The sequence below is a fragment of the Haliotis rubra genome, unplaced genomic scaffold (assembly GCF_003918875.1).
Source record: "Haliotis rubra isolate DU_JTF1 unplaced genomic scaffold, ASM391887v1 Scf1394, whole genome shotgun sequence".
Taxonomy (NCBI): domain Eukaryota; kingdom Metazoa; phylum Mollusca; class Gastropoda; order Lepetellida; family Haliotidae; genus Haliotis; species Haliotis rubra.
Window position 1 is genome coordinate 120096 of NW_025765330.1, and position 13146 is coordinate 133241.

General features: G+C 39.5%; 1 protein-coding gene across 1 annotated transcript; it reads left to right on the forward strand.

Annotated features, from left to right (window-relative positions):
• The first annotated feature begins 45 nt into the window (after positions 1–45).
• On the forward strand, positions 46–12261 carry LOC124268598 (radial spoke head 14 homolog). The gene is given in 11 exon segments (XM_046703595.1): positions 46–214; positions 654–759; positions 1811–1897; positions 2792–2926; positions 4505–4581; positions 5337–5468; positions 5470–5486; positions 6306–6422; positions 7000–7111; positions 8482–8544; positions 11664–12261. Coding segments are annotated over 11 exon segments (1023 nt in total). The 5' UTR covers positions 46–121; the 3' UTR covers positions 11748–12261.
• The last annotated feature ends 885 nt before the right edge of the window (positions 12262–13146 follow it).

Genomic DNA, 13146 nt, shown 5'->3' on the forward strand with positions numbered 1-13146 from the left:
CTCTTACATACTATGTGCGGCTTACTGAAGTTGACCAACTGTTGTTATAGCAACGCACGCGGAAATTGGAGCCAGGTGTGAATGGGAGTTCAGCATAGCGGTTCATTTTCACGTTCACACCATGGCGTTAACAGTTATATCCGCAAAATACCCCCCGCAAATTGATGTTACGCGAACACCATTAGCGTATGGAGATCGGGCAATACCAAGACTGGTACAGTTTGCATAGTTTTATCACACTTTCGTGATCTTGTATTTTGTTTATTTCTCACGGCTTCTTGTTTACCAAGTGTTTCTGTAATTTTGTGTCACCATAACAAACATTTGGTTTCATGAAATCTGTTTTGGGGTTTCATTTATGTATGTCACTATTTGCTTAATTCACGGTGATCCACTGATTTTTATTCGATTTATTGGTGCGAAAAATATCAAAAGAAAATGCTACATGAAATATTTCATTTATCTAGAACTACTCATAGTGGTTTACCTAGCTAAATCTTATTATTAGGTTCTGTACCTTCATATTTGTTCACATCAAACTTTTAATATCTATATATGTGTATTCATGATGAATCTAAAAAATGTACTTGACAGTCTTAGTTGAGGGAATTAATTTGAATAGTTTCTCATTATTTTCTTATTTCACTCTGCAGAACCGTGAACTGAATGATGGCACATTGCTTGTTCGTCAGAGAGCTGTCATGTCACTTTGTGATTATCTGCATGACCCAGAGCACATAGCTGAGGCACTTAGATGTGGTGAGAGTTTGTTTCTTATGCAACAGTATTTAGGGACGTGTATGTTTTTGTATTGATACAATTACATATATGATGCCATATACGAAATACAATATATTTCGACAGTATTTTTAGATTTCACAGTTCTGGTGATATTGGCCTTCTCTTGATATACATAATAATGTAGAAACCTTGAATTGAATAATCTTACTACATCACAGGAGTTCCATTTGTGGGGATTACTTTATGATAATAATTAGCCACTGATATAGGGCTGAACTCCACGCTGCTGGGACATGCTCTAAGCACAAACAACATGATGGGCATTAATTATTACCCCAGATAACCCAAGCTGCATGTGAGGTGCTAGAAGGTTAATAATCATATGACTTATACCACCGGGTACCCAGTTTAGCAGCAAACAGTTTCTCTTCCATTTGACTGGCTAATGAAATTCTCATCTCTTGCAAATTCTCCTGGTTGACCAAAATGCATGAGTGTTACAGAAAATTACCTTGGGCCCTTTAAATGTCAAGGTTTCATGTATTGTATTGTGATTCAAGACCTCACATTAACATCGGATTCGTTTCCCCACATTGGTACAATGTGTGAAGCCGCATTTCTGGTGTCCCCCGCCGTGATATTGCTGGAATATTGCTAAAAAGCGGCATAAAACCATACTCACTCACTCACTCACATTAACATCACTATTATTTTTAATAATTTTATAAAAGCGGCATCGTATTGCAATATTTCTTCCACACGTTAGAGGGAGCAAACGTTCTGAATGCTTGATATATTTAACTTAAAATACTTTAATTTCAGTGTAAGGTCTTTCTTATAAAATACATGTAAGTTTAAACACGTAACAGTTGCCTTGCAACTGAAGATCGACCCAAATTTTCAGAAATTCTCATGTTCTTACTGCTGATAAGAGACAGAATTTGTGCAATTGTATTAGGTATACTAACATCATGCAGGAACATGCTTTATGAAACATTTGTGAGTTTTGTATTAAAAACAAACAGTTGCTATAAGAATACAGGCTGATGTGTTTTTGTTTACTTTTCAGGTATCGCTCAGAGTCTAAAGCAACTTTTAGGAGATAGTGACATCACAGTAAGGCAGAAGTCGACAGAGAGTCTATTTGTCATCGCAGGTACGAACTTACGTCCTCTGTACGTGTCTATCACCGTGGCATTGTGTACTGTCTCTTTCAGAGAAATCTTGTAAGATTTGTTACCACTTATGTACTTTGAAAATAATGTATGCAATGTCATAAGAGGTGATAATTGAGAGGGGGGTGCTCATTGCACGTCACTGGATCCATGTTTATATTAATGAGCTTGTCTGGTCCAGGCCTGATTGATAGACATGCCATCATAAAGCTGGGATACTGGGGAGTGTGAAACATTGTTAAATAAGAAGGAAGGAACCACCAAACTTAAATTCATCAATAAATGGTAATATTATCCAGAGCTCCATATAAGATTTAGCTCATGTGGGTACTGTACCCAATGTATTTTTTTGGAGTGGGTAATATGAATGTTGAGTGGGTATTTCATTTTCCGTTACCCACTGCTTTCAAATATGTGCGTATTTCAGTCATTTTACTCACCTAAGTATTATGTCATTGAGTAAGTTTACTAAGCAGGTATGTTCTGCCTTATGTCATACCTAATCAAAACCAACTTAAATATAATGGAAATGATTTCACAAAAATCACTCATCCTGTACTGACAGTACAACACTAGTCCTATACTAACAGTACAACTTGATAGCAATCGATGTCTTTTTCATTACGCAAGCGATTTTTATAAAAATATTCCGTACGCATTTGTTTTAAACTTTTTGCGTATCTAACATTTTAGATGCGTAATTGGTACGCAACAATTATTTTTCAATGCGTAATTGGAAATTTTCTATGCGTATTTTACCCGGATACGCAGCTTATCTGGGCCTCTGATTATCAAATGATTCAGATAGATGATGATGTATAGTACACGTTAATGACCTCATATCTTTACATTGACGAGATACGGTTTTACTCCAGGTCATGCTATCGGCAGGGATGCTTTCCTGGAGCATGGTATCATCATGCCGATATCCAAACTGTTTGATGATAAAGAAGATATTGCCAGGAAGAATGCACACAAAGCTATTGAAATGATATCAGAAACTGCTCCAGGTATGTGCTGCTGGTTTCAGAGTTTGTCTGGTTTTATACTAGTTTACCAACACAGGGGTGGAAATAAATTTAAAATTGCTAGTGACTACTCCGGTACAGTGGCACATGTAAAATCACTTGCCCTGATAATTTTTCCACTATACTGGCAATTTTCTTGTTGATTTTTTAAATAAACAACATAAGTAACATTGGAATATCAACTGGACACCTGTACAGTGTGATATACAAATTTGCTTGCCCGACAGAAAAAAACACTGGACTCAGGCGTCGGGCAATGGGTAATTTCCACCCCTGCAACATCATCATGTTAATTTGATTTATCACATTTCTTTACGAATATATATTAATGTTTAATTCATCCTATGGGGCATGGTAGGCCCTGGTTCAAATGGACTACAAAACATTATGTACCCGATAAAACCGGGTTAGAATGAGCCTTCAGGAACACATGCTTGTCGTGAGAGGCGACTAACGGGATGTGGTGGTCAGGCTCGCTGACTTGGTTGACACGTCATCGTATCCCAATTGCGTAGATCAATGCTCATTCTGTTTATCACTGGATTGTCTGGTTCAGACTTGGTTATTTACAGACCGCTGCCATATAGCTGGAATATTACTGAGTGCAACGTTACACATTAAACAAACAAACAAACAAAACATCAACAGAGTTGCATCCAGTGTGTGAAATAGTTTCCAAATTTTGCTAGCCAGTCGGGCTAGTTATGCCTGAAAGTTACTAGCCCACAAAAAAATTCACTAGCCCGAAATTTGAATGTAAACACAAGTTTCATCATTAAGCTGCTAATATGATGAACATTTATATCAGGTCATAATCTTGCATGATTTTATAAGTGTATTATAACTTAAAAAGTCGGAGAGAGTGATATATATACAAAATGACCCCATGAAACTTCACTAGTCAAATGGGCCAGTGACTGTAGAGATTTACTGGCCCGCCTGGAATTTTACTAGCCATGGGCTAGCAGGCCAGTGGCTATTTTGCACACTGGTTGCATCCCTTGGGCACAACAGAAACCAGTTCTAATCCTGATTCAGCCTGGTTAGGTTTTAGATTTTCAGCACCATACCCATTCTCATCTTTTTGCTAACATCTAAGACCTCTGTCACACTTGGTTTTTCAAACATGTTAAAGAATTTAAATGGAAAACTGTTCTTAGCAGTGTTAAACCCATCCTCGATAATCTCTGATGCATCTACGTCTCGGCCCGATGATTTTATTACCTCCCTTGGCTGGCTTTTTATTCAATCAGGTGTCTACGCTGAGCGTACCAATCACAACTCTGTATGATTTTCCCCAAATTCTGAGTCGCACTGTGAACAAACCTTCATGGCTGCGACCACTATCTTTGTTGACACTGGCAAGCTCGGTTGTAACAGCGTCTTAGCTGATTGGCTACTGTGAGAATGCGGAGCCAGCAAAGGGAGGTAATAAAATTATCGGGCCAAGCCATAGATGCATCCAGGGTACTAGTAGAGATTTATTGGAACGTATATCCTGGAGATTATCGAGGATGTGTTAAACTCAACCCACTCACTTAGCATGTATATGTTTGATAGGTGCTGAGGGTATCGTGACGGGAGATTTAGTTGCTACGTTGGTGAAGAAGTTGCAGTCAGAAGTGGAGGAAATCAAGGTAATTGAGGGCATCTGTAAATCAGCCTACAAAAAATATTATCTTGCCTCACACATAAATATCGTTTTCTGATTGGCTGAGCGCTCTTCTATTATTGTACCCCGCTTACAAGCGAGTAACATTTTCTATGTACCCGCTGGGAATGCCGAACTCATTTGGTACTTCGTAGTAGTGATTCTTTATCTCGAATAACATTGAATCACGTAATGATGTACCGAAATTACCGATGTTTTTCGAATGCAAATCAATGGAAGGGAGATAACTCTAAATTTGTTTTTCCTGTCGTCTTGTTGTGTGGTACTCCATACTATGATCCGATACCCGTGCTTCAAACAGTTCAAGGGCGGTGGGGTAGTCTAGTGGTTAAAGTGTTGGCTCGTCACGCCGAAGACCCGGGTTCGAATCCCCACATGGGTACATTGTGTGAAGCCCATTTGTGGTGTCCCCCGCCGTGATATTGCTGGAGTATTGCTAAAAGCGGCATAAAACCAAACTCAGTCAGTCAGTCAAACAGTTCAAAATTACCATTGAGGTGTTCGGTAAAATAAATACATTGTTCATTGGTCCCTCGGGGCCCGTGGGTTGATGTACCCTCAATGTTTGTTTATGTTCCCTGAGCCCGAAGGGGAGGGGACAACCCATGTCCCCCTCGAGACTAGTGAACAACTTATAATGTATCCTAAAAGTAATTAAGTTTCACTTGAATGACATGAACGACATAGATATTTTCTGAATTTCACTCTCATATTTTAAAGGAGCTGATCTTGGACACCCTGCACTACTGTATGCGTGTAGATACAAAGAAAGCTCTGGCATCTGGCGCCATGGAAACATTTACCCAACTTCTCTCTCATGAGTCCGAGGTGATCCGAGCTAAGGCGGCACGCAGACATCATGGACCTCAGGTAAGAGATGCATCATGTATGTCCGACTCTTGGAATGTGTGATATACTGTCTGGAGTTGAACCATCACGTGACCTGTTTTCCTGAAGACACTATTGATAAAATCAGGGTTCAGCAAGTCCTGGTAGGTAGGTAGGTAGTTAAGGTTTTAGGGCGACCTTGGGCCTTAAAAGGCCTATATGCGCCCAACACTTAACAAACTGTTACATGTATGTTCAGTTACATTACGTCGTACTTCCCCGTTTTAACGAGGAAGTCTAAAACAGCTCTTTGTATGCAACCATACATTAAATTATCGCCAAGTATTGCGTTCATTGAAAAAGTATTTTGGGTTTTGTGTAGCACAGTTTCTTTAAGAGCCTTACGTGGGTTTAGCAAGTCCTGGCTTACTATGCAGAGTTATGTCCCCTTGTATAGTGAGGCTCCTGAATTCTGTTGTTCAGAGACCAGTCAGTTATAGGGCCCGTAAGTAGGTGATGGCAATTCGCAAGACCTTAGTAATCCCGGTGACAAACAACAGACACTTGGTCTGGTCTAGTAAAGTCCTATTTGGCGGTCACGCCATTTAGAACCAGAACTGGTTCTTGAATATACGCTTGTCACCGGAAATCTGGCACCAGAAGTAAGGTGGACCCCATCTTGCATATCGCAAGTTGGCGCACGCAAAGGTGTTGGGATGAGAGGGAATCGAGAGGGTCACTGTAAAGAAAAACCCTCATTTTGGTAGGGTCTTTAAAGTTATAAAATAAAATATTTTCGGCACATTTGTCCATCCAAGTCCTCTAACCTGTCAGTGTGTTTATGTGAAGTCTTTGTTCTAGTGTTCCTCTTGATGGCAAAAACAAAGCAGTGGAAGTAGAGTCTGTCGCTGCCCTCGTCAAGATGCTGAAAGACGCCACGCCGGATGTCCGAGCTAATGCTGCAGGAGCCTTGATGACGTAAGGATATTGAATTATATTCCATTTCATAGCAAAGATCCTGTAAACTCTTTGACGCTTCAATAAGTGTATCAGTGTTTTCAATGCATTATGGGGCGGTGGAGTAGCCAAATGGTTGAAGTATCTGCTCGTGGAGCTGAAGACTTGCGTTCGATTTCCTAGCCCTTTTCTGGTGTCCCTGATGTGATATTGCTGGAATATTGCAAAAAAGCAGATTAAAACTATACTCATCATCATTATCAGCTGCAGCAACATCATTAGCCTGCCTCTCTGTCGCTGAACCACATTATTTTCCAAACTGCCCAGCCCTCCCAGTAATGCTAAAGCCCTAAATGAAGCAAGTCTAGATTTCCCCCCCCCCAACTCACTGGGGCTCCTTTTCAGTTTAAATGGGTTTTATTTGTTACTATCAAAATTACATATATTCAGGGACTAAGCGTTAGTCTACATCATCATCATCATCATCATCATCATCATCATCACCACCACCACCACCACCATCATCATCATCATCATTATCATCATCATCATCAGTGCACTACTTAACACCACTAACACACATGGTTTATTTTGACAGAATAACGATCACAACGAAAGGAAAGTACACAGCTATTAAAGACAATGCTATCCAACAGCTAGTGGAGCTTGTCGAGGATCCCATCAGCGAGGTGCGACTCAACGCTCTGAAGGTAAGTACAGTATCCAGACTGATGTACCATTGACACCCTGACACCACTGAGCCTCCATCCTCCATTATCTCCAGGGTATACGTTCCGATGAATCTCCACTAGTACCCTGGATGCATCTACGGCTCACCCCGATAATTTCATTACCTCCTTTTGCTGGGTCCGCCTTCTTACAGCATTACAACCGAGCTTGCCAGTGTCAACAAGATAGCGGCCGCAGCCGTGAAGGTTTGCTTGCTGTGAGACTCAGATTTAGGGAAATACTCATACAGACAAATTGACAGGTCTGAAACCTTCAAAAAATATATGCAAGAACTCCTTCTACCTCTTTCAGAGTACCTCTGCAACAATTGTGTTGCCATGTTTAATCAGTTAGATAAAAGAAGCAAAAGTGAGTTATGATAAAAGCCTTGTGATTGGTATACTCAACTTCCCTGATAAAAAGCCAGCAAGGCGAGGTAATACAATTATCGGTCCGAGACGTAGATGCATCTTAGGTATTAGTGGAAATTTATCGGAACATATACCCTGGAGATTATCGAGGATGCTGTGTCACCAAATAGGTCATTACAAGACAATATGTAGTGTTAACTATAAAATACATTGCTGCAGGACACGAGTTGAATCAGTGCTAAGCAAAGTTGTCCCCCTTTGTTTTACCAGGATACTGCATATTATGAAAAAATGTTATGATCCTATAAAAGGATATTCTTTTTACATTAAGTGCTTTTGAATTCAAGATACAGTCAAATCCCGATGAGTCGAATACCTGGGGACCAAGTAATAAATTCGACTTGTCGATGTTTTCAAGACATAGGTATGTCTATGAGGGTAGAAGATGATCCAGTCCTAATTCCTCCGCCTAAGCATTTGTTTATCTAATGATTTCCCTATCACTAATAGGGGCACCTTATCAGTTCCAGTCTGATTAGCACTGACAGTGATTTCCGTAAAATCACTAATCTGCCTTTTGGACTCACCCGTCAAAGGCGGAAAGGTGTGAGCCGCGCTGGTTTGTTAATTGGATCAGTTTGCCACACCAATCAACTTCTCATTGACTGACTTCGGCTTACGTATACAAGATTGCTGTTGTTTGAATCTCATGGGACCAAATTTTCTTCTCGAGTCATCGTGTGTATTTATGAGACGAATTCGTGTAACCGGAAATCAAATGATGACAATAACAGGGAATGGTCGGGACCGACAGGTTCTTCGAGTTATGCATAATATTCTGAGACACCGGCATTCCACTCATCGGGATTTGACTGTATACTATTCCCACCTAAAATATATGTAAGATACATTTAGTGATGTGTCTTTTGTGTATGTTATATGTCACTAACTATGCCCCCTTTTTTCCCCTTCCCCCCCAGGCTCTTACCTGTCTGTCAGAGGCCCCCGCGGGGAGGGAGACACTACTCAAACACGTGGATCTGGTGAGTCTACTTTGACATTCTGGCAGCAGTGCTTTGTTTAGTTATAGTGTTTAGTTTACATTGGTCTACACGTGAGTAGTGCATAGTTGAGTCGTGTTTAGGTTTTAAAAAAGGATTTGGGTCTGTGGCAACACTGCGTCATTACAAAGTCCTACACATTTAGTTTTTATTTCCAATTAAAAAAGAATAATTGATAAAAATGCCTCATCTCAAATGCACAACCCTTGCAGGGAAATGCTGCAATACTATAGACAAGATCCAGTATTTTGTGCAATTGCTAGCCTTAGAATGTGCACTACTTAAATGCGCATCTTGTGTCATGGTAATGACGACAGTAGTTTTTTAATTTCTTTTGCACTCCACTCATGTCATTAAAGGCAATATGAAATTTGCAATAAAACATCAGATATGATGGTTTACACATTCAATTCGAATTGTATCCTGAATGCCAGACCTGTTTCATATGCAGAAGGGATGGTAGGGTAGCCTAGTGGTTAAAAGCGTTCACTCGTCACTCCAAAGACCTGGGTTCGATTCCCTACATGGGTGCAATGTGTAAAGTTCATTTCTGGTGTCCCAGACCACGATATTGCTGGAATATTGCTAAAAGCAGCATGAAACCATTCTCACTCACTCATGTTTAGAAATTAAGATTACGTATGGATTTGTCGCATAAAATAAGCAGACTTTGCAATTAGCTGTGCATATGCTTCGTCCTTGATCATTCCTTATAAAACAAATTGTCAAAGATGTCCATACAAACATATGTGCTTCTGCTATTTAAGTACACAGCTGGTTAATTGGTTGTTATGCATAAGTTTATTTTTTGTGCTTATGATAGTGTTTAGTATATATACTGAACATATACACTGGATAGCATGAAGCCTGAAGAGTTATCATGGTGACCACGCGCTGCTTCAAATTGGATGGCTGACTGACTGAGTTTGGTTTTACGCGCTTTTAGCAATATTCCAGCAACATCACAGCAGATTGGATGATGGGTGGTAGGGTGGCCTAGTGGAGAACACCAGACAATGGGCGGCGCAGAAAAACATAATCACTCACCAAATTGTATGCAAAGATACAGTTACCACATTGTACTTATCAAGGAATAATTTTTGTGTGGAAAAAGGTTGGACAAAAATAAGAAAAATTGCCTGCCTGCACGATTTTTCAAAGCCATTCAAGAGAACCAGTATTCTTTTTATTTTGAATTGAACTTTATTGTGTCATGATTAGTTGTGAGTTGTGTTTCAACCCGGAAAATTGTTCCCACCATACATGAATAGAGTTTAACCACTAGGCTACCCAACCGCCTCTTTAAATTGGATGATGGGTGGTAGGGTGGCCTACTGGTTCAAATCAGTGTTAAATCAAATTCTTACGTTCAGTCTCATCACTTAGGTGAAGTTACCTGGGTTCGATTTCACACATGGGTACAATGTATATACGCTTAAGGGTTTCTGACATGGTTACTTTTATATTACACTTATATAAATATTTCCACAAGATGACATAAAATATTGACAAAAACGCTATGTTCAGCGACTGTTTACTCGCTGTGGTGAATAATGCATCCTCCATGTGTAATGCTCGGAAGCGATCATGCAGAAAATAGCATTTGGAATCGTTCTAGTTTTCAAGGTAAAAGTTCAAACAATATTTGCGAATGTTAACTTTCGCGATTTGGTAAGGTGTGTTCTGATTGGTCAATTCAAAAGGTTTAGTCAGACTGGAGTAAAATTGTGCAGCTAAGAAATACTTTGTGAAGCAGTGATTGCTGAAGATGTGCTTAACTGAGTAGACCGTAGCAAGTGGTGCCTAGTTCAGCATCTACTTTAACAGGTGTCAAAATCATTCCTCTTTAATACATGTTTCCATGGTAATGAGAACATCTATGGTCTGAAGCGTGTGTAAAATCACTGCAAGCTGGGTATATCCTGAGATCACACATTCCTTTGTGTTGACTGATCATCAACACCATTATCATGCTTGTCGGATCCATGATGTTGGGGACTAAGTTCAGGTTTTAACATGGCTGCCATTAGAATATTCAGTGAAAGATCTAGGCAGATTTTACGTTGACCTTGGTTTAACCTTTGCAGTCTGATCATACTCACAATTCAGTCTTTCAGACAGTGAAGATTGCTGACATCACCACTGCAAAAAATTCATGTTAAATGAAGAAAACAGCTCGCTGACTTGGTTGAAACATGTCATCGGTTCCCAATTGTGCAGATCGATGGTCATGCTGTTGATCACTGGATTGTGTGGTCCAGACCTCCACCATATAGCTGGAATATTGCTGAGTGCGGCATAAAACTAGACTCATTCACTCACTGACTACTAACATTTTCTGGGGCCTCTTATGTGATTATTTCTGATCAGAATGTCTATCTGAGAAATAACCATACCCATTTAACTTGACCAACATCTCATCTCAGAAAGTAACATATTTTACAGAAAAAACAGTTCCTAAATTATATTCATAAAATATAATAAAAAAAGAGCCCAGAGACTTTCTTCATCTTCAGAAACTGTGGTAATCTAGACTTGCCGCATATCTTATACCTGCATTGGCATGGGCTCGATTTAAGAGATGTTAACCTACTTGCACCAGGTGCAGCCTAAGATAGAAATCCAGTTGCACCAGCCAAATTCTAGTTGCAACGTAGTGTGTTAAAATGTCAGAGGTTTTGGTGCACACAAACATATTTCTGTGATGTAGTACCCATGAAACCATAGCAACACAGAGACACAGCTGATCCCTGTTTACAAGAGCTGTGTATATGTGTATATGGATAGCAATGTTTCGGTGCCATAGCTTTTCAAAATTTAGAAGAAAAATGAGCTGACATATTTATGCTTATAATGTTAGATTTATTGTTGATTTGTTTCTCAAAAAAGTTAGACTAATAACAAGGTTGCACTTTGTGATATTAGGTTGCACCAGTGCAAGGAACAAAGAACTAAATCAAGCCCTGATTGGGTATAATTGTTTCTGGGACTGTATCGCAGACTACCATTTAGCCTGAACACTCTGTTAAGAGCTCACAGTGTGATTTGATGACTGAACCAATGTATTAACCAGAACATAAACAGCTGTTTGCTTATTTCAGATCAAGGCCAGAACAGAGGATGAAATCCCAGCAGTCGTGAAAGCTGCCCAGATCGCTGTCAAAGTCATTACGTGGAAGCCCTAGGATTCATCTAGCCATGTTATGTTCAGATTCAAAACCATTAAGACAGGACATCTCTGAATGTAATGATTATGTCATAAAAAGTCCTTACTTTAAGCTTCATGTCCTGTAAAAGTGTTATACTTTCTGTGGAAATCCTTATTCCGATCATTTTGGAAACAAAATAATTGCAGTTTTTGATTGATTGCATTGTTTTGCTTTTAAAATGAGTTTAAGCAATATTAGATCGTTACATTTTATTGTACCGACTGTGTCTTACGAAGCCTTGTCTGTCTGTTGTATTCCTGGTGGTATTGTATTACATACAATTTGGCCTCTGGAATACAATATTTCCTGTTGCCTTGAACAAAATGAATGGTGAAAATTGTTGTGAGAAGTTGAGGAACTTGCACATATATTTTGTTTATGTACAAATCATATATTCCATAGCTGGTATGATATTGTGAAAGTATTTATTATGTATATATTATATGTACAGTAATATACAACCCTTTGTGAATAAATGTATATCTGTTGAGTGGTTTGTTGAACTGATTGAAAGATTAAAATACACTGAAGGAACAGATTGAAAAAGTCGTCCAGGTAAAAGTTAAAATGCAAAGATATAAGTCTGAAATTCAAAGAATATCCATTTAAAAGATTTAAGCAGTCAAATTAAAAGATTGAACTATGAGTGAGTGAGTTAATTTTACTCCACTTTTAGCAATATTCCAGCAATATCACTACGGGGACACCAGATATGGACTTCACACATTGTACCCATGTGGAGAATCAAACCCGGTCTTCGGTGTGATGAGCTAACACTTTAACCACTAGGCTACCCCACCACCCTGATTAAAATATGAAGCACGTCAAGGTTAAAGTATCCAAACCAGGTTTGGGTAGCCTAGCAGGGGTGGGTACAGCTTTTTGAGAAAGGGGGGGTGCACACTATTGATAAAAGGGAGGGTGCACACTTCATTTTCACCCGAGTTTCAATGGTCATTTAATAAACTTTCAGGACAAAAGAGGGGGTGCGCACGCACACACACACACACACACACACACACACACACACACACACACCCTCTGGATCCGCCTATGCCTAGTGGTTAAAGCGTCTGCTCACACTGAAGATCCGCTTCGATTCCCAACATGTCTGAAGCTCATTTCTTGTGTCCAACCCTCGTTAAATGTCTGGAATAAAGCTAAACTACAATCAATTAATCACTCACGAAACTTGCATAGTGTTAATGCGTTGCCCTACCTATCTGTTGCTTAAACCCGGAAACTGTACTGTGTACAAAAGATAACTCCCACACAACTCTTGTTCAGGATGTCTAGTTAATCCCGTCTTTGTTAGTCCAAGCCCAGCGTATATCGTATATCAGAACATGGTGTATCGTACGATGGAGAATTGTGG